The following is a 26766-nucleotide window of genomic DNA, read 5'->3' as shown; positions in this document are numbered from 1 at the left end:
ATGAAGGGTTCCACTGTATATTTTAACCATTCCTAGTATTTTCTCTATTAAATGGATATAAATGATCAATAATTCAGTATGCAAAATGTGCAATCCATCAGCAAAATGATCTCTGTAATCTATAAGATGTTTGAGGAAAAAACAGAACTTAACTAATCGCTGTCTCTTTATCAAATGTTACAGAGACACCCATAGCGTCCCTGCACTGTCCCCGCCAGAACGGTTACTTTGCCAGCGAGACTGGTGCGTGCGATAAGTTCTACTACTGCGTGGACGGTATGTTCAACATGATCACCTGCCCGGAAGGGTTGGTGTTTAATCCACGCACCGGCATCTGCACCTGGCCGGACGAGGCCCAGAAGAAGGGCTGCTCGTCGGAGGACGTGTTCAAGTTTACCTGCCCGAAGGTAAACGAAACCGAGGGAGCGACCCATCCACGCTATGCCGATCCGGACGATTGTCAGTTCTTCTACGTGTGCATCAACGGTGAAACACCGCGCCGCAACGGGTGCAAACTCGGACAGGCGTTCGACGATGTGGCCAAGCACTGCGAGTGGGCCCGAAAGGTGCCAGATTGGTAAGTTTTGGTTTGCTTTAGTATAAGTAAATGCAGTACATTGTCATAAATATTCATCTACTTGTATATTCTTTCTGCTTCTCTGTCTCCAGTGCCGACTGGTATAAGGATCGTCTTACCGACAAGCAACTCGAGGAGCTGGAAAATCCACCGACACCCAAGCCGAAGCCTGCCAACAGCCCGTCGAAGGTTTCCCGCCGACGTCCGTCCAAGCGACCGAAGCAACCGGTTGATGATTCGGAATAGGCAGGCCCACAGCCGAGTGACTCGTCCAGCTTTTAGTTTAGTCACATTGCATTGCCAACGGGCATGTTCTTTCTTGTTTGGGGAGGGCTAATAATTGTTAACTCCACCAAGCTGGAGCTGGATGAAGTAGAGCAAGGGGAAAAATACTCGCGTGTCTTTGTATGTATGTATGTGTGAAGTGTTTCAGATGATGTGTTGAATAAAAGTATTTTAATCCTTTAAATTTACTGTCCTATCGATCAACAGTTGTTACTGAAAAAAGAAACGAAGCAATAACAAGCCATATGTTGCATGTTGGCGTAAAATCACGTATCAAACATGACTCGATTGTTCTACATGGATCATCACTTAGCCGTAGGTAATCATTAATCACGAACTACAGCATGTGACAACGAAATATGCATCACATCTATACACGTATTATTTCCACTAGATATCTGGTAGAGTAATATTAAAAAATAAATAAAATGTTACAATCAAATAATCGTCAACGACTGGGCGCCTCCATGAATTTCAAAAACAAACACGTGGAAACAAAATGTAAAAAATACCCATAAAGTAAGTTTAACTGAGTGGGATTATATGATTAAGATGATTTTTTTTGTCTCAATTGTATCACTGTTACTAAATGCAATGTTTAAAAATATTTACAAAGCTACAGCATACCAAAATATGATAAGCGTTTCAAATTAAAACACAAACGCCATAAATAACGCTCTTTTATCTATCACCCTTTCTTATTGCCTGCTTATCATACAGGTAATACTGGCAGTTTCAAGTGTAAATGAATAAGTAACGGCCGCACTTAGCACCTAACACGTACCGGACTTGTTGCTGGATGCTAAATTGCGGCATCATTTTAAAAGCAATAGCAAACGTGTGCATGTGCAATCGTCTATTTTTATTACCACTCAAAATGCAACCACCTGGTATCGATAGTGCACGATTCTAATGCCAGTCAGTTTTATCTATTGCCTTTCAACGAAAAGAGAGAATGTTGAAATAGACAATGAACCATCATAAATCAAACGCATCTGCCCGGAGTGGTAGAAAACGGACGGAAAAGTTCATCGGACAAGCGGACTCGAACGGCCCTGTCGGTTGGTTGCTGAGACTGTTCAAATCAATCAGCACGTTTGTGTTAATCTTTCTCGAGCAAGGTGCAGTGCATGGGTTGGCCTATTTGGGTAAACCGTTGCTGCATATTCTGGAAAGGTAGGGGAAAGGTCGGCACGTAACTTGCAAGTTCATTTTTCACTTTTACGGGGCATCTTACAGACTCTTCTGGTTAGTGCTGATTGTCGTGTCTATTTATTTCTCCGTCGTGCTGAGCTTCGTGTCCTGGGAGCGTTATCAGAGCAAGAGTACGGTCGTTGCGATCGAAAAGGATCACTACTACTGGAACACTTCTATGCCGAGTCTTACTATTTGTCCGCTAAAACGTATTTATCGACCATATTTACTGAACTATTGCAGGTTAGATTTAATGTACATCTTCCTCCTAGCTAGTGTGATCTTTAGCATAAATGTAAAATAAAAATTTTCAGCAAAAATGGCATCACTAAAGAGGAAGATCAAGCCGAGCTGTTCGACTTTCTGGAATCGTTGGCCAACTCGACCTTTATCAACTTTCAGAACATCAAGCACAGTGACAATGTGGACGTTAGTGGTTCCCTGTTTCTTAAACCAATCACTCGCCTACTGTAATGGAAAAGTAACCTGTTTTACTTCGCTTGTCATAGAGCCTGCTGGACGTACTTCAGATCCAGCCGGAAAACTACATGAAGATTATATACAATCTTACCCGCGATCTGACCCGCCTGGACGACACGGAGCTGCGCGTTCGGACGCAAAGCAACCTGGAGTTCTTACGCACCCATCAAACACTCACCGAGTACGGTATCTGCTACACCACCAACAGTTTTATCTCGTCTAATTTAACCGCAAGGTAGGTCAACGCGGACGAGGTTGTGCCGACTCTCAAGGCAAACGGTTTTACAAGTTCAGTTTCAATTCCACCACAGTTTGTTGCTGACCGGGAGGGAGCTACCGTTGGACGATTTCTACTCGACGCGTACAGTGCACAATGTCCGGTACGGGAACCTTTTCGACGGCGACATCACGTACAGCTTTATTGGCTTTGAGCCACCGATTACGGTAATGGATTTAGCACCGCAGCTAGCAACACCAGCATTCCACAACCGATCACACCGGCACACTGTGTCACTAATAATTTCCGTGCGTCGGTTTTTCTATTTAGATCTTTTATCACAGCCCTTATGAAACACTGAACATCGCAAAGTATCAGCCACTGACGAACGAGGCACATGAGTATGAAACGTTTTCTATCGAAATCGTCACCACGAAGGACTTTAAAGAGTAGGCGGCGCGTCGCACAGTACGGCGTTACCTCTAGTTACGTTGCACACTAACGCCCTCTATCTTCCTGCAGGGATACTACCATCTCCCAGCGAGGCTGCCGGTTTCATTACGAGTCCAACCTGACGCACTATTCCATCTACACTAAGGGCATCTGTCTGCAAGAGTGTCGCATTCAGCTGGCGTACAAACTGTGTGGATGTATTCCTCATTTCTATCCTAATCCTGGTAAGTTTGTCATACCCTGGTACAGATGCTCCTTTTCGCTGCTGCATAATCTCATTTGCAGAAGGACCAAGAGCAAAGAAGGTGTGCCACTACAAGCAGCTGATAAAGTGTTTTCCGCGCTACCAGAAGCTGTTCCTCGAGTTCAAGCAGGACATTAACGACAAAAAGGGTATACCGTGCTACTGCGAGCAGAACTGTGTCGACTCGAAGGTTATCATCGAGCACAGACAGGTAATGGCTGCTTGTTGCGAAACCGAAGGCGAAATCGTATTGCGTTTTCTAAGATTTCCAACAGTAAATCCCCTCTTAATCGAATTGTGCTGCAACTGCAGTGTGTCAACCGTTTCACACCAGAAGAGCACGTTCCGGTGGGATTTACTCTGCACCGTGCAACTGCCATTGCTGCTGCATCCATCCGTTCATGTGTCCGTTTCCCTCCATCCTACAGGTTCTGAAGCAAACGCAAAAGCTTATCGGCAGCATCGGTGGGCTGATTGTTGTGAAGCGCTACCCTTTGGTACGGTTCAGCCGGCAGCTACTGTTTACCTTCACTGATTTGTTGGGTGAGTACCAAACCGGACCCATTCTTCGAGTGGTAACTCGAACCTACCTTTTGTGCTGGTGTGTTGATATGCTGTTTCCTTTCTCCAGTATCGATTGGAGGTACGGCCGGATTTTTCCTTGGTTTCAGTGTGCTCGGTATGGTGGAAATACTGTACTTTTTCACCCTCCGTTTGTTGTGGTATATTGTGGGACGACGTTAGCGGATGGTCTGCCGTCAATGAATCGTCCAGTCAAGTATTTAACGCTTACGATAGACAACGTTTCGGCTATTATCATTATTCATGCATTTAATGATCACCATTTTTGTGTAGTAAATGTTATTAAAAAGAATACATTAATATTCTGCAATCAATATACGGCTTCAACAAGCACCCTCCCATAAAAGGGCAATAAACGACGTAAACGACAACTCTACTGTTGTTTACTATTTTTCATACCATAAATTTTATTTTGAATAATATAACCTTACCTAACGTTTGCACACACACACTACAAAAATCTTTCGTCGTTTTTTTTTTCGCTTCCTCTATCTCTCTTTCTTCCACTCACTGTCTCTCTCTCTCTGTCTACATACTAACGTCGTTTACTAACGGCTCGCGATACTGTTGCGTGTTTTGATTTGTTGTAGCCCGTTAATCGTCTGCCAGAGTTTCTATTTTGTTTTGTTTTACTGTTTCACACCACGTAAAATGCTTTATCACCGGCCTGTCCACATAATATTATGTTGCCCCGGGGCGTCTTTAGCTTCGCTCTCTCCGTCCTTTGTATGTAGTATGTAATACGTGTTTGCAATGTTGTACGGACATTTGCCACACGTCCGGGATAAAGAACACGCTAAATGGACACACAATCTACACAGCTGAAAGGGATGGGATAGGGGAGATACATACGAGGCGCACAGAACACAGTGAATATAAAGCCAACAGCCACTGCTCGAGCTGACGGCATGTAATAACTCCGCACTCTGCGTGAGTAGCCCTCGAGCGGTATTTTAATGTCCGAAAATTCGTTCACTATTCCGAAACTGAACAACGAACCACACACGCACACAAACAACTCAGGGCTCGCATGCACGTGGCTTGGTTACGCTCGGGCTCGACCGTTGGCTTTACACTACTTCCGTTCGCTGTTCATGCGCCCTTCATGCTTCAGAGACTGCCACTGCCGGTTTGAGATTTTCGATTCTCAATCTGAAATCGTTTTTGTGTGGTTGTGTTTTTTATTTTGTGCCTGCGGTTTCTGCCAAATGTTTTCGTTGTATTTTGGTTCTCGAAACAAAAGCCCTCCCCACACACCATCACGCCCTCCAACCACATACGATTACTTCTTCTAATGCTTCAGCACGGAAGTGAACCGATAACGCAATGGCTCCACCGGCCAGCAGAGCACTGATAACAAAGAGTGGGAAAGGTTTCGAGCATTTGGGTGGTGCCGAATCGATTGAACCATGCGGAAAAGATTGGGATGCATTCATTCATCTCTAATTTGTTGGGTTTGTAATTTGTTTGAATCGTTTTGATTTTTTGTCTGCTGGCATTAAGTTCCATCCCAGCCACAGACAGATGTGCGGTGAAATACGTGTTCTAAACAATGTCTCATTATTCTGTATCTCTATGCAATTAACTCTTAACATTTAGGCTCACGATTGCGTCATATATGTTTCCGAAATCACGACCAGAAGGTTCAATTATTTTCGCTTGATGTTATTCACCTTTTGAGGGCACCGATAAAATTCGTAATAAAACCGGCAATAACCCGCTCCCAGCACAGCAGACCCCAGTGTGGTCCAAAGTGACTTACGCTAAACCAAAACCGTCGTTATGAGATAAAACACTGTCCATTGGTAGAGTTTGGCTAATGAGATGGTCTTGATGGCTCGCTGTGTGGAATGCACCGTTCGGACTGGGGGTTTTCAACTCGCGCGAAAAGCACCGTAACGATCATTGCGATCGGTTGCGAAACGACTGACGGCACGCGGGCGCAGAGATTCACTCCGTGCCACCCGAATGCGCGCCTTCTGACAGCGCGCCGGTACTATCAAAATCACCCCGAAACGCCGAACATGTGGAGTGGGGTGGAATTTGGCCATTGGTCAACGTATCTCATGCGTGCTTTTGATTATTGTACACACACGGGAAAGTTGTTGTGGGGAGAAGGGGGAAACAACTTTGGCTGATGCGGATGCAAATCGTGATGTGATGATCGTACAGTGTGTACATGTGTTGGTTGTGGTGGTGTTGTTTTTTTTCTTTTTGCAGAGTTTGGTTTGCAGATGTGGTACGAGAATGATTGGTGTTGCTATCCGATCCATTTCAGCTGGTAAGCAGCTAGTACTGCTGCAGTCGTGGATTGAGGGTGATATGAAAATGTAACGCGCGCATGTCGATTAACTTGTTCTGCTTTACGAGGTATCCACCTCATCCGGCTCGACCATCTCAAAGTCCTTCCCCGTGGAGGAGCGCTGCGAGCCTTCCGAGTCACTTTCCGACGGCGTTCCGGAGCTGCAATGAAAATGGTTGCACATAGTGAGATTGGCAACATCGTAAAGTTCATCGTCACATATTTGTATCGACAAAGCATTTTAAAGGGTTTTTCAGGACTTCTCATAGCTGTGGGACAGTTTATTGATACTTACTTATGTGACATAAACTTAATGTAATGGGAATTGGACTCTATAGCATCCTTGTTGGACAAAACCAATAGGAATTTTCAAGGCGCCTGCCATAGAGTCCAATTTCTAGCATATGAAGGTCACTTCCAATTAGAAAGAGTCAAGGAAGTGGCCCACAACTATGAGAACCCCTGAAACCCCGTGCAAAGCTTCTACTTGTGTGAAGATATATGATACAGCACAAATGATAAGAAAATCGAGTTTGTAATTAATGTTTAAGAAGAAGATGGAAATTCGTTAAACAAATGAGCTTTCAATTAGACTATTCATTAATGATTAGCGTTTTATATACATTGTAAAGAGTAAATGTTATGAATTTCTCCAGTCTGAAACAGAAAAAGAAGCGTTATCTAAAATACATCCAATACCCCAGGTCATTAGAATTTTCAGGAAAAACAACTTCAAAACCATATAATTAGCAAGGAAATTTATTACACGATCAACAAACAAATAGGGAAAGGTTTTATAACGGAAGGAAGTTCTAACGGTCTACATGAAGAAAACAAACATTAGAAACCAGCACAGTACCAACAAAATTTAAAAAAAAAAACAGTTAGTTTACACAACAAAACATTTACAAAGTTACAGCGACTGTAAGCAACTATAATACACCTTTCCCACCCCATTGCATGGCATTGCGTTGCTGCTTCAACACACTCACTTTTGCTCCTCGTCGATCGACTCGGCAATTGTGACCGGTGGGACGGACACTGGTGCAGATTCCTGCGGCTGCTGCTGCTGCTGCTTAGCTCCACGATGCCTTAATCCTTCGGCTGCCGGCGCAGGTGAAGATTTGCCGCTTTCCACCTCAGTGTCACGCTCCTTCACCTCGTCGATCGTCGGAGGGATATTGCCGGCGGTGGTACTCTCCTCTTCGCCGCCACTGTCCTTGTCGCGTTTTCGTTTTTTCGTCTTCTTGCTACCCTTCTCGGTGCCACTCTGACCGTCCTTGTATTCATGCTGCCGGGAAAGAGCAGGGGAAATAGTAGAAGAGAAATTATAAAATTATCCAGGTTGTAAATTTCAATCGATTACCCCCAACTTACATTGTACAGTGGCCAGAAGGAGGCAAAGAAGCCGACATCTTCCGTCAGATTCGGTAGCAGCCAGAAGTGGTGCTTTCCACCGGTCACCACCCACACCAGACAGAACAGGATGCATCGCAACACGACCAGGCCGAGAATAAACACCAAAAAGCCGGCCGCCGCTATACTCAGATAGTACACCCCCTTTCGCAGCAGCGGTGGCCACAGCGGGAATAGACAGATGACGATCGCGCCCACCACCAGCAGTGCGCCAAAGATCCAGTAATGCATCGGGATCGGATCGTACAGCCAGACGTACGCCTCGTGCCCATCGATAAACAGCTGCTCCGGGTGCATCTCTAGACGGATCTTGCGCTTTCGCTTTTCCGCTACCGCTTCCGCCACCGCCTTGCTGCCCTCCGCGTGGCTACTTTCCGCGTCGGTTGCCCGTTCCTCCTTTGTCGCCGTTTGTTTGGAGCCATCCTTAGCCGAGCTGGCCGTCACCAAGGCCTCTGCGGCCGCCTTTTTGCTGTTCTTCCCGCGCAGCTCCTGCTCGCTGACCGGGACCTTTCGGGCGCGGTGGAAAAACTTGTGGTACAGCATATCGCCCATAAAATCAATCACGGCCTGCCGGTGCGGAAAGAGACAGTTGTCACCCTGGGCAAACTTTGACGCAAGCAGTGCATCGATTGCTTTGATGGCTGCAATTTAAAAAAAAACACGATGAGCAAATAGAACGCAGCGACCGAGAAGAAGGAGCAGAAAAAACAATAACAGACAATTAGCAACGGTTGCGCTGAGCACGGTGCCAGAGCAAACATCACGTCCCGCTACACGTCACGACTCCGCATTGGACTGGACGTTGCGGGGAATCACACTACCTCTAACATACTCACCAGAAAAGTATTCCACATTGTGATTCAGAAATTTGGTCTTTTTTGTCGGTACGTTCGATTTGAGCCATTTTGCCACCTTGTACTCATCCTTGGAAGCTTTTTCAATCTCCTGTTCTGCGCCTCCGGGACCGCTGTATTCCTGCCGGGTGGAGCATGAGAGAAAGAAACAAAAAAAAATGATTTAAAAATTTCATCACTCAGTCAATATCGTACGGCGTCATTTAGCGTCTGTCTGGCAATGAAATCGCAGCTGCTTCCAGAGGGGAAGACACGTGGCAGGTACACAGTGGTGGTGGTGGGTGGTGGTCTCTCCGCAACCAGTACACGGTACTTGAGATCCGTTAGGAGCAACAGCACAATAAAAAGAGTCTGATGAAGAAAACTAGCGTACGTCACGCCGTGGATAAAGTATTCGCAGCACGCAAAATACACGCTCCGGAGCTGTTTGTTCAGGTGATTATTCCAACACACAAATTCTTGACGAACGAACGAGCGGTGCTCGCATCACCACTCAAGCGTGTCCGCTGCCAGTGACCTCTTTTTTTCTGCAGCCTGGATTTGCCTCGCTTGCTACGGCGGGTTATCGGTCTTTCCATCAAATCCCGTAATAATAATACCTGCGCCTGTACCGCACGCGTGTCGATGGCGACGGGCGGGGCTGGATGCAAGAACCAGTTGACCAGTTGGCGGAGCCAGTAGGCCAAATCAATTAGGCCCCCGAGACCGTGACGTCGCGATGCGATGCGCATAAAGCAAAATGGGTTAACCGATGAAGAAGGAAACAACTTTCTCCACCATTTCTTTCCCGTCCCGTCGGTCGCGACAGTGCCACGGGGCAACCAACTCGTTGCCAAATGGCACCACGAAATTAGTTCAGCAGGCAGGCTGGCTGGTGGCGCGGTTCGAGTTTACACTTTTCTCTTATCTTGTTTAACAACACACAAGGCGGCGTACAGGCCGTGGCGGGCATGGAAGCCTTGACCTTTCTTGCACCGCTTGGTGGGCGGGCGGGGGAGGGGGGGGGGGATAGGGGAGGGATTGGCTGATGTTTTTAGGCGGATCTGCTTGCTGCTCTCACTCATTTGCAGCGCAACTTACATCCTTTCGCTTCTTGGCACGTCGTTTCTCCGCCATCTCTCGAACACAAAACCTGCCGACACACACTCACTCGCAAGGAAGCACCACCGTGACGCGTTTAGGTTTATTCACTGTTCACGTTTTCACGACGGAAAACACACATTCGGGGATTCAATAGCTGAGCACTGGTGCTACTTTTCCTACACCACGGGGGCAGCTGTTTTCCACGTCTCCACTTACGGGACGGACTCTTCCCATTGACAACCTGAAAGTGGTGAAGGCAGAATGCGTGTGTGTGCGTTTTTCTTTTGTTGTTTAACTTGGAATCTGTCACGCACACTCGCTCCTTCCTTCTCTATTTCGTTATCGCTCTCTCGCTCTAATGGAGGTTCAACGCGTACGTTTATAATAGCAACTTTATTGCTCACAATTCCTATTGGAATCGCGGACAGAAAGATTAATTTTTATTTAATTTTTATTTTCATTTTGTTTTACATGTAAACATCATGGAAAATATTGTGTGTCCTTTATACGTCCCACAAACGATTACGTTCCTGTGAGTTTATTTTATTTTATTATTTTACCCCCCTTTCACCTTCTCACTGCTCACCAGTCGCGCGGTCAGCTGTTTTTTGTTGTTCGCTGGGAAAAGCTCGCATTTATGTTGCTTCACTTTTGGCCGATGGCAGCATTTGATGTTGCTATTTCCCTTCCCAAACCATGGCAAGTGTGGTATAATATTGTGCAATATTAGCGATAATCATTCAGAACAACTTTGCGCTATTATCAGCATCAACTCCATTCACAGCTGGTAAGTTTCTCCGATTGTTATTCGGTCGCTATTGGCGCACACTGTTGATCAAGGTCGCAAAGTGCCGGTTGTTTGTTTTGCACTTTCAGGGTGCTTTTTTTGAAGATGATTTGAAATCGTTTTATTTTTCTTCTTCGTGCAGTGAGCAAGTTTACAAACATGCTTACGAATAAGACCTTCCCAGCTGTTTCGCTGGTGCAGCATTATGGGAGCTCTTTCTGCTTCAGGATGGTCCACACACGGCGGGGCGAATTATATAATGTAAGTAGAGTGGGTACACACACAAAAATGCCCGGCCACTAATACACTTTCCCCTTTGTTGTAGAAATGCTACCGCCTGCTGGGTGTGAATGAACAGTCCGACCAGAACACGGTCCGGCAGGCTTACCTGACGCTGGTGAAAAAGCTACACCCCGACAGTGGCCACCCGGAAGCGAGCGCGGAACGATTCCAGGAAGTGGACAGCGCCTTTCGCATACTGCAGGAAAAGTTTGCCAAAGCGCGCCGTGGGATCGTGGAGGACCTGCGTGAGGAGGTGAAGGTGTACGACATCAAACACACTGCCCCGCAGCACCGCCAGTACCTGAGCTTCGATGGGATCGGGTACGGAACGCCCGCCCAGCGCCAAAAGCAATACCAGACGGTGCGCGCCGCCAAAGCGCAGGAACGCGTGCTCGAACATCGGCTCTCGAAGGCGCAAGCGACCGAAACGGCTGTTATGAAGAAGGGCGACTACTTTAAGAAGCACGAAATCAAAACCAAGTACGGCTACGATCGTGTCGTCGAGGATCTGATCCAGGAAGCGATCTCGAGGGGAGATTTCAGCAATCTGTCCGGGTTTGGCAAACCCCTGCCCGACCATCAGTCACAAAACCCGTACGTGGACTTTACCACGCACAAGATGAACAAGATCATGCTCGACAATGGGTTCACGCCCGAATGGATAACGCTGCACAAGGACATACGGCAGGCGGTGGATGCGCTGAAGGAAGATTTGCGCCGACTGCGCGCCAAGCTAGGCCCCCTACCGTTGAGCGTGCGCGAGGAGCAACAGTGGGAAAAGTGGCTCGAGCAGCAGCAGGAGGAGGTGACAAAGATTAACAAAATGATCGATAAATTTAATCTGATCGTGCCGATGATGAACAAGCAAATGGTTCAACTGAGTCTGGAGCGCGTGGGCAACGAAGTGCTAGAGAAAGGGAAACACAGAGAAGAGATGATAGAAGACGCTAGGCAATCGACGGCGAAAACGACACAAACTGATGCCACCAATAGGTCAAGTGTTTTAGGTTTTATTGGTTCATTGTTTAGTTGAGTGTACTGTTGTTAGTGCAGAGTATAACCAGTGCATAACTAAAATGTTAACAAAACGCGCGCTTTCTTTTCGCAATCCGATTCTAATCATTAGGGATTAATGTCTAAAAGGCTTAGCTCATCCACTGCAGTGTGCCATCCTGCCCGAGAGTGGCCACACCGTTCGCCACCAACCGTAGTGCTTTCGGGTATGCCACGTGTTCCGCTTGGTGAATGCGCTCGGTAAGTGCTTCCTCGGTGTCGCCTCTTAGAATCGGGACGCGCTCCTGCAGGATGATTGCGCCCGTATCAACGCCTTCATCCACAAAGTGGACCGTACAGCCCGATTCAACGTCTCCCGCCTCGAGCGCCTGCCGCTGCGCATGGATACCCTTGTGGCGGGGCAGCAGCGCCGGATGAATGTTAATCAACGAACCCTTCCAGCGCTTGACGAATCCTTCGGAAAGGATGCGCATAAAGCCGGCCAGACACACAAGCTCGATGCGTTCCTGCTCGAGCACCTTAGACACGGCCGCATCAAACAGTTCCCGCGTGTTGTAGTCTTTGTGCAGGATAAGTTTCGAAGGAATGCCGGCCTTTGCTGCCCGTTCCAGCCCAAAGACGCCCGCCTTGTTCGACACCACCATCACAATTTCGCCCCGAATGCCAAAGATCGAACTGCGGGTGGCATCGATCAGTGCCTGGAGGTTGCTTCCCGAGCCGGATATGAGTACGGCGATCCGTTTCTTCGGCAGCGAGCACGTAATCTGCGACATCCGCAGCGTATCCTCGAACCCCTGCACGATGACACGCTGACCGAGGGGGTCCGATTTTTTCACCACCGTACCGAGAGCCGTTCCACCCGCGCTGCGTAGACGCTGCAGCACGGTGTGCTTGTGTTCGGTGGCCACGACCAGCACCATGCCGATGCCGCAGTTAAACGTGCGCAACATTTCGTCCGCCGTTACATTGCCCGCCTGCGCCATCCAGCCGAAGATGGGCGGGATGTGCAGCTCGGTAAGGTCGAGGAAGGCGGCCACGCCGGCCGGCAGGACGCGGGGAATGTTTTCCGTAAACCCGCCGCCCGTGATGTGGGCGAGCGCCTTCACCAACCCTTCCGCCAGCAGGGACTGCAGCTCGCGCACATAGATGCGGGTCGGGACGAGCAGCTCCTCGGCGAACGTTTTCCTCGTCGCACTGAACGGTGCCACATCGTTGTACGTGTGGCCGGTGAATTCCAGTATCTTGTGCACCAAGCTGAACCCATTGCTGTGCACACCGCTCGACGGCAGTCCCAGGATAACGTCGCCCGGGCAGATGCAGTCCATACGCGGCAGCATCTTGCTGCGCTCTGCTATTCCCAGCGAAAAGCCGGCCAGATCGTACACGCCCTTCGCGTACATGCCCGGCATTTCGGCCGTTTCGCCCCCGAGCAGCGCACTGTTGCCTTGGCGGCAGCCTTCCGCGATGCCTTCGATCACCTTTGCCGCGACCGGCACGTCCAGCTGACCGCAGGCGTAGTAATCGAGGAACGCGAGCGGATCCGCACCGTTGCAGATGATGTCGTTCACGCACATGGCCACCAGATCGATGCCGACCGTACCGTGCAGTCCGCAATCCTGCGCAATCTTCAGCTTCGTGCCGACGCCGTCCGTCCCTAGCACGAGTATGGGATCGTCCAGATTCATGCCCGTGTCGCGCAGCCTGAACAGGCCACCGAAACCACCGAGCCCACCCATCACACCAGGCCGGTTGGTGGACTTGGCGAACGGTTTAATCCGCTGCACCAGCTCATCGCCCGCACCGATGTCCACCCCGCTGTCCTTGTACGATATGGCGGTGGGCGATTTCTTGGCCGGTACGTAATTTGCCGCCACCTTCGCAATTGCTTGGGTAAAGTTTTTCACCACCACCTGATCGGTGCCGCGTGCTCGGCGCGTAACGCGCCCCAACAGTACCGCACCGTGCGACGTCAACTGTTCCTTCCACGTGCGATCGTTCTGCGACACGATCACCACCATGCCGATGCCACAGTTGAACGTACGCAGCATTTCCCGCTCGGTCACGTTACCGGCCGCCGCCAGCCATCCGAAGATGGGTGGAATTTTCACCTCGGCAAAGTCCACCTCCACGCCCAGCGCATCGGGCAGGACGCGGGGCACATTTTCCACCAGACCACCGCCGGTAATGTGGGCCAGCGCTTTCACCGTGTCGCCCCCCTGCCGCAGCAACGGTAGCAGCGGCGTCACGTACAGGCTCGTCGGTGTGAGCAGTTCCTCGCCGAACGTGCTGCGACCGTCCTCGCTGAACGGTGCCGGATCGGTTAGCTTCGTGCCGGTACGCTCGAGGATGCGGTTCACCAAGCTGAACCCGTTGCTGTGCACACCGCTCGACGGCAGCCCGATCACCAGATCGCCCTCCCGAATGCGATCGACGTGCGGCAAGATTTGGTCGTGCTCGACCACCCCGACACAGTAGCCGGCCAGATCGTACTTGCCCTTCTCGTACATCGAGGGCATCTCGGCCGTCTCACCGCCGAGCAGGGCACAGTTCGTCTCGCGGCAACCCTCCGCAATGCCCTTCACGATCATTGCCGCCGTCGGCACCTCCAGCCGACCGCAGGCGATGTAGTCCAGGAAGGCGAGCGGTTCCGCCCCGGCGCACAGCACATCGTTGGCGCACATTGCCACCAGATCGATACCGATGGTGTCCCAGCAGTTGAGCGTTTCGGCCAGCTTTAGCTTCGTACCGACACCGTCCGTACCCTGCACCAGCACCGGGTCATTGTAGCGCACCGTTTTGCCTTCGCGGTTGATGTACGTCGCCTGTAAAAGTGGGAGCGGGATGGATTATTATTTGCCCTTTCATTCAAAAACACAAAAAAATGATTAACAAAATAACTTACATCGTTCAAACGGAACAATCCACCAAACCCACCGAGTCCTCCCACCACACCGGGACGATTTGTACCACGTGCCAGCGGTTTGATGCGCTGCACCAGCGCGTCACCCGCGTCAATGTCGACGCCGCTCGATTTGTACGACAAACTTTGGCTGGAAAGAAAAGACAAAAATTAGCCAAATAGTAAGCTTATTATTTATAAATGTCAAATATGGCCGACTTTCATGAGCGGGGACAATACACAGACACACACACACACACAGGCGACGAACGGGATCGTTGATGATAATGGCAAACATGAGCTTTAACCTTTCCCCCCCTACTGCTCACGGGGAAGCATTTATTTCCAAATTTCCGAACAAAAAAATGAAAAATAAATCTGCATCGAACAAACGAAATAGACGAACAAACGATGCTTTACTGTTTGAATGCTTTCTGCGCGATGTCCAACCGATGCTGCGAACCGTCGAAGCTGATCGCGGTGCTGCAGGCGGACGTAGCGTGCGCCGCAGCCTGCTTCAGGTCGCTGTGCAGCACGACGGTGATCAGCACCCGGCCACCGTTCGTCACGAACTCTCCGCGCTCGTTCCGGGCCACTCCGGAATGGAACACGAGATGCTCTGGGCGTGCAGCAACAGCGTCCAGTCCTGTGTAGTAGGAAAAGTGCACCAGTTGTTATCAGTTGACGCGCAGTTGAAAAAGGGAAAGCTTTGCATCCCACACACACACACACAAACCTGTGATAACGCAACCCTTGGTGGATGTTTCCGGGTAGCCCTTGCTGGCCATCACTACACCGACCGCGCTCAGCCCGGCCCGGAACTTGAGATTAATCTCGTGCAGCCGATCGTCACAGGTCGCCTCCATCACCTCGTACAGATCGCTCTCGAGCAGTGGCAGGATGACCTGTGTCTCCGGATCGCCGAACCGGCAGTTGAATTCGAGCGTTTTTGGCCCGTTCGGCGTGAGCATCATGCCAGCGTACAAAACACCTGCAGAAAAGGAAGCAAAATTTAAATCGATAACGGGGGGGGGGGGATATTTTGTTTTATAACTGTTTGAATTATTTGAAATTTTAATGAAATTGCGATTGAATTCGTCGCCAAAAGGAAAACGATTTCTTAGACTGATTAAGTCTGTGGCTTGCTCTGCTCAGGCACTTTATGCGACATACCCATTTAGCCAGTTAATTAACCAGCTTCAAACGAATCAATAACAACACGTATAACCGCCATCGAAATGCAACACAGGGACAAACATAAACAGTGAAGGAGATTGAGTAAACAGCACTGTGAGGTAAAACTGTGAGGCTCCATTCCGTCAATCACTGCGCCGTCCTCCCTTCCCTGTCTGGTTGCCATGAAGGATTGCGTGGCGTAGCAGTAGCAGCAGCAGCAAGGGAAGCATAATCACGCGTTGGCCGTTATCACCGGGGGTAGATCGCGTGCGTTTGTCTCTCAGCGACTCGGACGGACCACATTGGCTACGTCATCCGGTTACTTGTTTTCGATTTCAGTATTTCTCGATCGATCCTGACCTTTCGGCAGGCTGTCCGTGGGCTTTCCTTATCAACCTCGTTTCATTACTACCAAGCAGCAACAATCAACACGAAAAAAACCATACACACACACACACACACACACACATACATACCGTTGTACTTGATGCCCTCCGCTCGCAGTCCATCCACCGCACGCTGCAACACCTCCCGCACGACCAGATCCAGCTGGGCCGGTTTGATGATCGGACAGGGACAGTACGCGCCCATGCCGCCCGTATTCGGTCCGCGATCGTGGTCCATCAAGCGCTTATGATCCTGCGCCGGCAGCATCACGCGCACGGTGCGCGAATCCACGAACGCCAGCACGGACACTTCCTCGCCGGACAGCTTCTCCTCCACGACGACGACCTCGCCGGCCGCACCGAACCGCCGCTCGCCGAGGATGTCGTCCACGGCGGCGCACGCTTCGTCGATCGTTTCCGCCACGATCACACCCTTGCCGGCGGCTAGCCCGCTCGCCTTCACGACCAGTGCCGCGTACGGTGCGCTGCGGATGAATGCTTTCGCTTCGGATGCATCGGTGAAGCTGGCGTACCGGGCCGTCGGTATGCCGTGCCGGTGCATGAAATCTTTCGACCAGTTCTTGTCCGCCTCAATCTGTGCACCGCGCCGCCCGGGGCCGAAGCATTTAATGCCGGCCGTCTGCAGCGCGTCGGCCAGCCCATCGGCCAGCGGGTCCTCCGGGCCGACCGCTACCAGATCGATCTGGTTCAGCTTGCACCAGGCTACGATGGCCTGCAAAGATTAGTTCAGATCACGGATTAGTTCACACCTTTTAAAACATATGGAGCAAGGGGGGATCAAGAGAGCCCCCAAAGCCTTCTCACTTACACTAAAGTCCTTCACGCTAACACCGGACACTAGCTGCACCTTCGGAAGGGCCGCAATGCCGGGACTGCCGGGGAGCACGTGCACCGTGTCCACCCGTTCACTGCGGGCCATCTTCCAGCAGATGGCATGTTCACGGCCACCGCCACCGATCACCAGCACCTTCTTGAGTGCACCACTGTCCTGTACCATTTTCGGCCGCGCGGTTATGGCGTCCAACACAATCAGCACTCCTAATTGAGCTTGATTAGACCTTGCGCGAAGGGACGCTTGCACCAAGAGGAAGGTCACTGAATGCTACGACTGATTCCAGCACTGAATCGATGGGGAATTTGTACTACACCAAGGCCTACTTCGTTTGTTCTCTGGCCAATCTTGGCGATCCGTGTTAGCTGATCGACGGATTGAGACGCTTTGCGAATCGTTCGTCCAGCGTCCGGTGACTTTTGTTGATTTGTTAGCAGAATCAGAAAACGAGTTCTCCAGAGCACGAGACGACGGTAGCATACAGGCGGCGGCCTCCAAGTAATGAGCAGCGATGGCTTAATCTTTCGTTCCCTGTCTCACTCTCTCTTTCGCACATGGGTCTTGCTGAGAGGGCTTAGCCGTTTTGGTTCTCTCGCGATCCCTAACCGCTAATGGGTCATGGGATGAGAGGATTGAGAGAGACCCACTTTTTCTAACGATCCTCAGCGAGCAAACAGCGCCCGCAGCTTCCGCGGAACAGCTCACTCTCTCTCTCTCCCGTTGAATTCCTTCGCCACATGGCATCGGTGGCCATAACAACGTGGACAGAAGGCTCTAAATGGAATACCGTCTCTGTTTACGAAAGCCGTTTCGTTCGGTCTTGCGAAATTGTAACGCGAAAGCGATAGATGAAGGGCACGGGATATGGATTTTGTGACGCCATCGTAAGTGCCCTTTGTTCCCCCTGGCAACAGGTGACTACAGGGATTCGGGCTATTCGGATGTTTGTTCGGCGGGACACCGGACACCAAGTTTCTTCAGTTGCACCAGTATCATTATTTATAACGCATTTTATACATAACTCATACTACACATATTTAAAAAAAAAAAACATTAAAAATATATACGCAAATGATTGTTGTTGTTTTTTTCCTTTCCTTTAGCGCCAATGTGTACACATTAACTAACACTGTACACACTAACAAAGGTGTCCTTAGCACTAGAACGGGTTAGAGGCTTTCGTGAATGCAATGTCCACCCTCCTCTCACCTCCTTGTCTCTGGTGGCGCTAGTGGGGACATGCATCGTGTCTCTCTTTTAATTCAAACGCGTCTCCGTGCGAAGCAGTTACACATGCTTTGCTTTTTTGTGTTACAAGAGCAGCAAGCACACACGCGGATCCATAAACGCGATAAGGAAGAGGGAAGCTACTTGCACTGCCAGTTACGTGGTTTAACACAGCGAGCGCAATGCAGCACGCCCAGAGTAAGCAGTAATCAGTAGAGTAATGAATAAGAAATGAAAATGGGTTTATGGAAACATAAAAAAGAGTAATGAGGAAAGGTTCTATGCTATAGCAGCTGTTCCAATGGGAGCCTCGGTAACGGAGAAACCAAAATAAGGGATAAAACTATACCGCGTTTCAACATATTCGCTCGCTGGCCAATAGCATCATTGTGCTACAACACATCGCCGCCCGAGTCGAACTAGGAAACCGAATGCAAAATCACGTTTATACATTTCGTGGCAGCTTTGAGTGTGTTAGAGCTCGGAAAGATGGTCAGAAGAATATCACCGTCTACCACCACCACCACCACCACCACCACCACCACCACCACCACCACCACCGCCATCGGCAGGACGACCACCTTTACCGGCAGCAGTTGGCTACCGTCTCATGTTGAAACCTTGGGAACCATCCGGCCCGGCAGGCAAACGTAGCACGTGTTGATTCGAAACGACATTTGATCCTCCAGTACTGCCGTGGGAGTTAGCTTGCGCGAACACTCCACTAGCTCCACCACTGTACGGCATCGTATGGTTGGGGATGACACCGGGCGGTGCATGTCCCAGCAGTGGCGAAGACATCGGTCCACCCCCTTCGCCGTATCCCTTGCCGGGGTAGTATCCGGCCGCGCCGGGTACGTTGCCACCGTTACGGCCCCCGGCGTACCATCCGCCATCACGACCGCCTCCCGCGGGCTGATGATTAAGCAGCGGGGCAAAGTGTTGCTGGTGTTGGTACGGATGGCTACTGAGTTGTTGTTGCTGCTGCTGTTGCTGCTGATGATGATGGTGGTGGTGCTGTGGCATCGGCGGAAACGGATGATGCATCGGGTGGGTACCGTGCATGGGATGGTGCGGATGGTGTGGATGGTGGTGAAGGTTGGGTGTTGAGTAGTACAGACCCGGACCGGCCTGTGCCGCCCGACCCGGTGGCCCATTTTGCATCGCTGGAGGAAACGTTCCGATCGGGGCCTGTTGCCGGTACGGTGAGTGATAACGGTAAACGTTTGACGCATTGTTATTTGCACCATTCCCGGCCATTACTTCTCCACCAACTCCACTACCACCACCACCACCACCAGCGCCTGGACCAACGCTCCCGCTAGCTGGATTGGAACTACTATTCCCACTGGAGCTGTTGTTATTGTTAACATTGTTGACTCGATATCCGTTTGTAGCAGGAGTAGTTTTCTTCGTTCTGTGGACAAAAAAGATAGAAGAACGAATATTAAAACAGCGCCTTAAGCTGTTGCCATATGCAGCCGCCACTTACTCAGCTTCTTCGTCGTCATGAGCCGAACCGAGGATACGCAACCGGGCCTCGGCATACTCCTGTCTCCTTTGATCGAGTGATTTGATCTGTGTCTTGGGCTTACTGTCGGCCGGGCTCTTCCCTTCCGACCCACCGCTGCTCTGTGGGCGCTTCAGAATTTGCATCGGCCGGACCACCATCTTCGGGCGCAGCTCCTCCTCCAGCATCTGCGGTAGGGAGTTCTGCCGAGCCGCGTTTCCCGACGGCGCGCTCGGTGGCTTAGCGCTGTCCGTTTGTTCCGTGCCGGGGCTGGTGGAGTTTTTCAGTATCGTTATCGCGTTGGCCAACTGATAGATGGTGTACGCGACCCAAGGGGAAACCCAAATGCAGCCGCCGAAAGTGTCACACACGAGCGCACATACATCAGCCACACCAGGAAAAAAAGAACAGTGCGTCAATTAGTCAACAAGGTCACCATGGTGATGTGATGATGGATGGGAGCGAAATTTACACTGCCAGCATCCCACTACCACGCGTCTGTACCAAGTCCCTGTACCTACCCGCTCTTCGTCGATCTCTTCCCAACTGTCGGCGATTTCCTCCTTCTTGCTGGACATTTTGTGCGGTGGTGAACGGTGGCTGGGAAACGTGATTTCGCTACTGGACTGACTGGTCAGCAGCACGGCAAAGAACTATGATACAGCAGCAGCTCACTCTTGCCTTCCACTCTACACTCTTCCAGCGAACTACTCCAGCTAGCCCGAACCAAAACACGGCGCAGATCTCCCCACCTCCTCGTACACCACCACCACCCACAGCAGCAGCAGCCAAACCCCACTAGCGCACCGTTACCCGCAAGCACAATTCGTCGTGGCTTTAGTGTGGCGCTTGAAAAGAAAATTAGAAATCTCCTTTTCAAGAGAGCAGTGAAAACTTGCTGCAGGTACGATTTTTCCTTGTCTTACGAAAACCGAAGACGACAGCTGTCATCGCGATTTGACAGATTGGTTGAAGCAGCGTGCAAGATTGCTATAGGAAAGATGGCCATCTAAAATTCTCGTTGAAAATTTCTCGTTTAAAATGAATTTGCGACAATTGTATCTTCCTTATATGAATGGGGATGAAATGTTTGTAAAAATAGGAATATTTTCCATGAAAACAAACCAAAAGTCGAAGAAAAACGTGAGTTTTCTATTTGTGCGCGCTTTTCATCAATTTGACACATCTCCGTTTACAGTGCAGTGTTCATCACTTCTCATTTGAATCCGTTGTGCCATTGCGGAGCAAATGGTTCGAACACAGTTTCCGTAGTTGAGCTATAGATAAGCAAAATCTTGGCTCAGTGATTCGTTTTTACTGTTCAAAAACCAACTTTCAACTTGAAATCGAAACACAAATTCATCTAAATAAGCAACAGCCTGAAAACAGTGTGATCTGCGCAAAGCGGAACCGACAACCGGTTATCAGAGCGTACCGCTAGTTATCTCGTTCCCTCGCTCTCCGTCAAAACACGCGTGCGGAAGGAAAAGGATAAAAAGCGGCGTAAAGAAAACAACCAACAATCATCTTGTACGCACACAAAGACGCATTCGGCTTAAACAACCAGCCACCGTCCTCCATCGCGATCTTGTCCTGGCAGCGCGTGAGAAGAAAAGCTTCCCTCAAATATGTCGTAGCATCCCTGAATGCTGCGCACAGCAAAATTTTATCCAAAATAACCTCTTCCGACCGTGCAGTGCAGTGGGCGAGCGTTTGTGTTGAGCCGTTCGAACTGTTGTCTATTGACCGGCACTAGGAATCAAGTGTATAGTGTGCTGTACTACCGCACGGGGTCGTGATTTTTATTCCTTTCTGCAAGCAAAAGCAATATTAAAACATCATCAATCGAAGCGACATGGCAAACAGTGAAGCAATTCTGGACACACAGACGGCCACCCAGACCCAGATGACGCAAGATACGGCGCTGGAAAGTCAACCGATCGAGCACCCTAGCTATGGCCAGCTGCTGGGCAAGCATGTGAAAATGAAAAGCCTCGGTACTAAAATTCCCACCTTCTACGTTTCTCGTGCTCCGTCTATTATCTACGGTACCCAATAGTTATAGCCTTATTTTATAGTGTACTTCACTGTAAATTGATACCAAATCTTTGCTAGTTTGCACCCATTATTAGTCTATCTATGTACCACACTTCCTTGAGTTAATGGAACGTTTGTTATTTGGTGGTGTTATTTGTTTACTATTTCGAACGTGATGAAGAAAGTTTAATTCTTCTTTTTTCCTCTCTTTGCAGACCTGCGCCACAGTGAGTTTAAGGTGGGACGAGAAGGCACATGCCATCTGATCTTGGATGAAGACAACCTTCCGCCCTCCAAGTTGTGCCGAATTTCGAAGCATCACTTCACGATCAAGAAGGATCTGAACGACACAACCAGCCCTACCTACATACATGTACGTAACCAGCAGGAACTGAAGTCATCTTATTTTAAATTAAAACGTAAACGCTCAAACCTCTCTCCAGGACCATTCCCGAAACGGAACGTACGTAAACGGGCGACTGATTGGGCCGAACAAATGCATGATCCTGAAGCACAACGATATCATCTCGATCGCGGGCGTCAGCATACGGGCCTTCGTGTACTACGATCTGCGGTACAGCATGCAGTCGGACATTAAGGCGAAGGAGCTGCTCGATCGCTATCACGTCGGCCGCAAGCTGGGCTCGGGTGCGTGCGGAACGGTCTATCTGCTGCACGATACCGTCTCCTGCCAACCGTACGCCATGAAGCACGTGGCGAAGGATCCGCTGAACGAGCGGAGCCGTCCAAAGTTCCTGAACGATCCACTGCGGGTGATGAACGAAGTTAACATTATGAAAAATCTCGACCACGTAAGCATATCTTTCCAGTATTTACATGAAGTTGAATTTATGAGGGTTATTACTGATGGGTTTTATTTTTATTTGTTTTCTCACCCACTCGAAACAGCCCTGCGTGATCAAAATGCACGATATCGTCGACAAACCTGACTCGGTGTACATGGTGCTAGAGTACATGAAGGGTGGCGATCTGCTGTCGCGCATTATTAGCAAAGGCTTTCTGCCGGAGAAGACGGCCAAGCTGTTCTTTCTCCAGATGTGCCATGCCGTAAAGTACCTGCACGAGCAAGGTAAGCTTGAATGTTGTGTGAATACGCAACGAACGTTTACAAAACAATATTCATCGAATCCGATCGTTGCCCAAAATGGGTGTTCCGTATTTCGTGTGGTTGTGAAGTAGCCCTCCGATTTGTATATATGTATATACAGCGAGGGAAGATTAAAGATCCTCTCCGCTTCTCGTTTCCTTCCTTTTGCGCTTAACCTTCGCATAGCTGTTCTGCCTGTCAGCTATTGAGATTTACGGCCGCCGTATTCACAAGACGAGGATATCTTCGTTGAATGTTGCAGGTAGAAAATCGTCCAAGTCAGATCGAACCTTAGAGGGTTTTGTGTTATTGACCTTCGCATTACCATTTGGTTTTTGTTCCCATTTATCTCACGTGGAGAAGGAAGTGGGAATGAAGTAAAGCTAGAATATGGATGTGCGATCCAATTTCGTACAGCTGATTGTCTGTTTTAAATGGTTTCATTCATCCATGTGCTATATATCAAGGAGGGGTTGTAAATCAAGTATAATATAGAATACAGATTGAATATAGTACATCCTGGACAAACTATACGTATTATTATTAGAAAAAAAAAAACGAAATTACAGCCAACTTTATTAACAATTATTTCTACCACGCACAGGAATCACCCATCGCGACCTGAAACCGGACAACATCCTGCTCGAGGATCACAACGAGTACACGCTGCTCAAGGTGTCCGACTTTGGGCTGAGCAAATTCGTGCGCAAAAACTCGGTCATGCGCACCATCTGCGGCACGCCACTGTACGTTGCGCCGGAGGTGCTGCAAACCGGTGGCCGCGGGTCCTACACCCGCAAGGTGGACATCTGGAGCCTGGGCGTGGTGCTGTTCACGATGCTAAGCGGCACCCTGCCCTTCTCGGACGAGTACGGTTCGCCGGCGGTGGAGCAGATCAAGCGTGGCCACTTCAAGATGCGCCACAGCGTCTGGAAGCAAGTATCATCTCTTGCGAAAAAGCTCATCTACGACATACTGAACGTCAATCCCCACTCGCGGCCCTCGATCGACACCCTGCTCCAGAGCAGCTGGTTGCGCGATCCGGACATCGTGGGCCGGGCAGAACAGCTGATGAAGATATCGCTGCGGGTGGAGGAGCCGGCCCCCAAGCGTACCACTACCTCGGATGTGGAGAACAACAACACCAGCCCGGTGAGCAGCTTTGCTCCACCGAGCAAGCGCAAGAGACGACTCTAGGCCGGCACACGACCGGGCAGGTAGGAGTGGTGTGGGAAGGATAGTTGTTTTCTTTCTTCTTTCTTCACTATGTTTGTTAAGATCCGTTACGATCGCATAACGGCTAGCTTTTCGAGGATGCAAAAGCTGTGAGCTGTGTTATGTGAGATTTTCTTTTTTATTATTACCTGTTGTTAAATCGTGTGCAACGTCGTCGTCTCTCTGTCGAAGTATTAAGAAGCAACCAGCAGGCAGGGCTCTGTGTATGTGCTGTCTGTGCGTGTTTACAGTGGATGTAAGTTGTTTTTAGACTTATCGGATCGATTGATTCGTGTCGAATTCTTTTTTTTTTGTACGTTTTATTTCATCCCTTTACATCGGTATAATTTTCATACCTATCAACGCTCCCGTCCAGTTTAGTTTTTGCTTGAACATTTAGCTCACCTTTTTAAAAAATTAAGGGAGAACTAGAAACAACCACGTGAATTCATTTAAACTACTTATTCAACGAAGAAAAAGTACAGAAACAATAGCTAGGGATATTATGTTTAATATAAACTTTTGTACATTTGTTAAATAAGCAAAGGATTTGTACACCATCCCGATGTCGCTGTGTTGTGAGAACGTTACGATCATTCCATGATCCACCCCTTGAATGCAAAACGCACGCGTAAATGTTTACACGACTATACTCAGATTCTAATGACCTGACAATACAGCCAAAATATGTTAGATTTTTAACATTCAACTGCAAACCCATTCTCCAAATACACTGTTTTTGTGTGTGTGTGTCTACCAAAGCTGAGAAAAACAAACACACATCCATCTACACGCGCCGCCAATCGCAAGGGCTGCTTACCAGCATATCTATTCGCTCGAAAACCGGTTCCGTGACGTCCTTTTTGACCGCAGCCAAGCCTCCAAACGGGAAAGCGAAGGGGGAGTCGCTCCGTTACTGTGTGTGTAGTAGGGCCACCACCACACACCAGAGTACAGCAAAATCAGCAATCTGCTGTAACACGAGCACTGTTTTATTTTGTAATTGGTAACATAAGCGATTTCGTGGTGGCGGCGGCTTCCGGAACGGTTCGCGGCTGGTATCAAGGTTAAAGCGCGATCATCGACAAAAAAGCAATACACACACAGAGACCGCAAATCCAAACTGAAAGCTGGATGCGATTAGTAACAGAGCATAGAAAAAGCATCGAAAGGGGAGGGTGCGTGTTGCGGCTATGTGTGTGTGTGCGTGTTGCCAACATCGAAGTGCACCGGCTAAGGGGGCGAAGGGCAGTTGCCCGTTTGTTTGAAAGCGAAATGAAATGTTATTTAATTCAATCAACCGTGCACTAACATTCACGAAGGCACTGAGATTTCAGAGGCCGAGCATAGAGTAGTGAGCCACAAACACACTCTCGCTCTCCTCTTATTCTTCCCCAAGCCGGCCGGTGGTTGAGAGGGGGTCCGCGGGTTGCCGCGGGTCGCTCTGTCCCCCATCTGTTGTGAAATTCGCTTTCGACTACTGCAAAACTGCGGGTGATAGCGGGGCGCGCGATAGTAGCGTTAAGTTCATTGCTGCGAGTATGATTGACGAAATGACGACGTTCCTGGACCTCTGGACTGAGATTTTTGCACGGTCATCCGATTCCGACGGTTGTGTGAGAGCAAATAATTATGAGGAGCGTCTGGAGATGGAGCAGGAGGAGGCTAACCACGTTTAAAAAATGACAGAAGAGTATCAATTTGCAAAGAGTATGAAAGCAATCACAAACGTTGGCCATATTGGTGGTAACATTAATTGAGAGAAATGTTTAGTTTTTGTTTTCTAAACTAGCTTACCTGAGAAAGTATCATTTTAATGTCTGATTTAAGTTTTGTAACATGAAGTACTGCCGAAATAAAATAATGTTGTTTTCAACTTCAACGTAATCATACGGAGGGAAAAGAAAATATAGAGAAAACAGAATTTTGTGCGCCTGTCGTCTGGTGGTGTGTGCTTCGACCGACCTTTCGCTGGCATGACAACCGTTCAGAAAAGAAGCCCTACAAGAAGCTATATCAGCACCTCCAAAGGATACAGAAATACACCACCCCTGTTTTACCTGGCCTACTCTGATAGCGCATTCGGCGTGCGCAACGGGGTCAAACATATACGCATTACACACCGGGTTGATCTTCATTCCGGGCACAGTTCCTCATTGCTCAAGGTTGGGGCCGTTGACTACAGCCGGTTGTCGTCATCAAATGGAAGAGACACACACACAACACACACACACCCATACCCTCCCGCCATGTAGCAAAACACGTGTCAGTCATTTTCGCAGTACGTTTGATTTTAAAACGCAACGAAGAACGTTCCAGCCCACCATCAGACGAGATCCGTGGGGGAACGTTACGTGTCTGTGTTATCTTATCGTGCACACCCGTGTCGCGTTCTTTGTACCGTTAAATTTTTTGGACCATTTTCACCCACCTTCCTATGTTGTTGACAAGGGGTGGTAGTGTTTCGGTTTTAGGGCACACCACCAATACACATGAATCGAAAAAAGGAAAAAAAATAGTCGTCTGGTATGGTGTGATGGTGGTTCCACACATGCGTTTATCACGATCGCGGTTGTTGTTTGTCT

At 49.3% G+C, this 26766-nt stretch overlaps 8 protein-coding genes across 14 annotated transcripts in view; 4 read left to right on the top strand and 4 right to left on the bottom strand.

Annotated features, from left to right (window-relative positions):
• Positions 1-1046, top strand: part of LOC120956499 (protein obstructor-E) — a 216559-nt gene extending 215513 nt beyond the window's left edge. For all 3 annotated transcript variants that reach the window (XM_049608125.1, XM_049608123.1, XM_049608124.1), the window contains exons 4-5: positions 184-577; positions 670-1046. In XM_049608125.1, the coding sequence (XP_049464082.1) occupies positions 184-577; positions 670-823 (548 nt within the window). In that variant the 3' untranslated portion in view covers positions 824-1046. The remainder of the gene's footprint in view (positions 1-183; positions 578-669) is intronic.
• Positions 1-26766, bottom strand: part of LOC120956492 (neprilysin-1) — a 55015-nt gene that overhangs the window by 15117 nt on the left and 13132 nt on the right. Inside the window, exon 1 of one of the 2 annotated variants that reach the window (XM_049608112.1) lies at positions 2715-2806. The exons of the other annotated variant lie outside the window; for it this stretch is intronic. The gene's annotated coding sequence lies outside the window, so the exon portion shown is untranslated. Of the gene's footprint in view, positions 1-2714; positions 2807-26766 lie in introns of those variants that run through there. 2 annotated transcript variants of the gene reach the window in all.
• Positions 1723-4643, top strand: LOC120956493 (sodium channel protein Nach). The gene is made up of 10 exons (XM_040377990.2): positions 1723-2038; positions 2102-2299; positions 2371-2485; positions 2566-2771; positions 2848-2980; positions 3084-3202; positions 3276-3430; positions 3492-3661; positions 3879-3993; positions 4082-4643. Exons 1-10 carry the CDS (start codon positions 1833-1835, stop codon positions 4192-4194), a joined length of 1530 nt encoding a protein of 509 aa, XP_040233924.2. The 5' UTR covers positions 1723-1832; the 3' UTR covers positions 4195-4643.
• Positions 4407-9970, bottom strand: LOC120956495 (translocation protein SEC62). 2 transcript variants are annotated; one of them, XM_040377993.2, is made up of 5 exons: positions 9685-9970; positions 8587-8725; positions 7712-8391; positions 7327-7625; positions 4407-6495 (listed from the first exon to the last, which is right to left on the bottom strand). In XM_040377993.2, exons 1-5 carry the CDS (start codon positions 9718-9720, stop codon positions 6396-6398), a joined length of 1254 nt encoding a protein of 417 aa, XP_040233927.2. In that variant the 5' UTR covers positions 9721-9970; the 3' UTR covers positions 4407-6395. The 2 variants fall into 2 exon arrangements, with proteins under 2 accessions (XP_040233927.2, XP_049464078.1); XM_049608121.1 differs by lacking the exon at positions 9685-9970 and adding an exon at positions 9204-9516.
• LOC120956497 (dnaJ homolog subfamily C member 28) lies at positions 10161-11844 on the top strand. 2 transcript variants are annotated; one of them, XM_049608122.1, is made up of 3 exons: positions 10161-10474; positions 10564-10735; positions 10800-11844. In XM_049608122.1, exons 2-3 carry the CDS (start codon positions 10634-10636, stop codon positions 11787-11789), a joined length of 1092 nt encoding a protein of 363 aa, XP_049464079.1. In that variant the 5' UTR covers positions 10161-10474; positions 10564-10633; the 3' UTR covers positions 11790-11844. The 2 variants fall into 2 exon arrangements, with proteins under 2 accessions (XP_049464079.1, XP_040233929.1); XM_040377995.2 differs by having other exon boundaries at positions 10162-10474; positions 10617-10735.
• Positions 11751-17957, bottom strand: LOC120956491 (trifunctional purine biosynthetic protein adenosine-3). The gene is made up of 6 exons (XM_040377988.2): positions 17061-17957; positions 16322-16964; positions 15406-15660; positions 15090-15315; positions 14673-14820; positions 11751-14592 (listed from the first exon to the last, which is right to left on the bottom strand). Exons 1-6 carry the CDS (start codon positions 17247-17249, stop codon positions 11902-11904), a joined length of 4152 nt encoding a protein of 1383 aa, XP_040233922.2. The 5' UTR covers positions 17250-17957; the 3' UTR covers positions 11751-11901.
• On the bottom strand, positions 18057-20771 carry LOC120956496 (maternal protein pumilio). The gene is made up of 3 exons (XM_040377994.2): positions 20343-20771; positions 19804-20129; positions 18057-19728 (listed from the first exon to the last, which is right to left on the bottom strand). Exons 1-3 carry the CDS (start codon positions 20397-20399, stop codon positions 18912-18914), a joined length of 1200 nt encoding a protein of 399 aa, XP_040233928.2. The 5' UTR covers positions 20400-20771; the 3' UTR covers positions 18057-18911.
• On the top strand, positions 21081-26057 carry LOC120956494 (ovarian-specific serine/threonine-protein kinase Lok). Of its 2 annotated transcripts, none has more exons than XM_040377991.2 (5): positions 21081-21869; positions 22074-22231; positions 22302-22670; positions 22768-22948; positions 23571-26057. In XM_040377991.2, the coding sequence occupies exons 1-5, from the start codon at positions 21677-21679 to the stop codon at positions 24161-24163; spliced, it is 1494 nt and encodes a 497-aa protein (XP_040233925.1). In that variant the 5' UTR covers positions 21081-21676; the 3' UTR covers positions 24164-26057. The 2 variants fall into 2 exon arrangements, with proteins under 2 accessions (XP_040233925.1, XP_040233926.1); XM_040377992.2 differs by having other exon boundaries at positions 21084-21818.

This window comes from Anopheles coluzzii, chromosome 3 (genome assembly GCF_943734685.1).
Source record: "Anopheles coluzzii chromosome 3, AcolN3, whole genome shotgun sequence".
NCBI lineage: Eukaryota > Metazoa > Arthropoda > Insecta > Diptera > Culicidae > Anopheles > Anopheles coluzzii.
The sequence above is the reverse complement of the archived record's forward strand: the minus strand, read 5'-3'. Positions and strand labels throughout refer to the sequence as shown.

Coding starts and splice junctions, on each gene's coding strand:
- LOC120956495 (XM_049608121.1), bottom strand. CDS start 9,335: ATGCGCATCGCATCGCGACGTCACGGTCTCGGGGGCCTAATTGATTTG. Junction 8,726..9,203: donor CGCGTGCGGTACAGGCGCAG/GTATTATTATTA, acceptor TCCACCCGGCAG/GAATACAGCGGTCCCGGAGG. Junction 6,496..7,326: donor TCGATCGACGAGGAGCAAAA/GTGAGTGTGTTG, acceptor TTTTCATTGCAG/CTCCGGAACGCCGTCGGAAA.
- LOC120956494 (XM_040377991.2), top strand. CDS start 21,677: ATGGCAAACAGTGAAGCAATTCTGGACACACAGACGGCCACCCAGACC. Junction 22,232..22,301: donor CCAGCCCTACCTACATACAT/GTACGTAACCAG, acceptor ACCTCTCTCCAG/GACCATTCCCGAAACGGAAC. Junction 22,949..23,570: donor AAAGTACCTGCACGAGCAAG/GTAAGCTTGAAT, acceptor TACCACGCACAG/GAATCACCCATCGCGACCTG.
- LOC120956497 (XM_049608122.1), top strand. CDS start 10,634: ATGCTTACGAATAAGACCTTCCCAGCTGTTTCGCTGGTGCAGCATTAT. Junction 10,736..10,799: donor GGCGGGGCGAATTATATAAT/GTAAGTAGAGTG, acceptor CCTTTGTTGTAG/AAATGCTACCGCCTGCTGGG.
- LOC120956493 (XM_040377990.2), top strand. CDS start 1,833: ATGAACCATCATAAATCAAACGCATCTGCCCGGAGTGGTAGAAAACGG. Junction 2,981..3,083: donor GCTTTGAGCCACCGATTACG/GTAATGGATTTA, acceptor TTTTCTATTTAG/ATCTTTTATCACAGCCCTTA. Junction 3,662..3,878: donor TTATCATCGAGCACAGACAG/GTAATGGCTGCT, acceptor TCCATCCTACAG/GTTCTGAAGCAAACGCAAAA.
- LOC120956496 (XM_040377994.2), bottom strand. CDS start 20,399: ATGTCCAGCAAGAAGGAGGAAATCGCCGACAGTTGGGAAGAGATCGAC. Junction 20,130..20,342: donor AAGAGATCGACGAAGAGCGG/GTAGGTACAGGG, acceptor ACCATCTATCAG/TTGGCCAACGCGATAACGAT. Junction 19,729..19,803: donor CATGACGACGAAGAAGCTGA/GTAAGTGGCGGC, acceptor TTTTGTCCACAG/AACGAAGAAAACTACTCCTG.
- LOC120956491 (XM_040377988.2), bottom strand. CDS start 17,249: ATGGTACAGGACAGTGGTGCACTCAAGAAGGTGCTGGTGATCGGTGGC. Junction 16,965..17,060: donor TTAGCGTGAAGGACTTTAGT/GTAAGTGAGAAG, acceptor TAATCTTTGCAG/GCCATCGTAGCCTGGTGCAA. Junction 15,316..15,405: donor CAAGGGTTGCGTTATCACAG/GTTTGTGTGTGT, acceptor CCTACTACACAG/GACTGGACGCTGTTGCTGCA.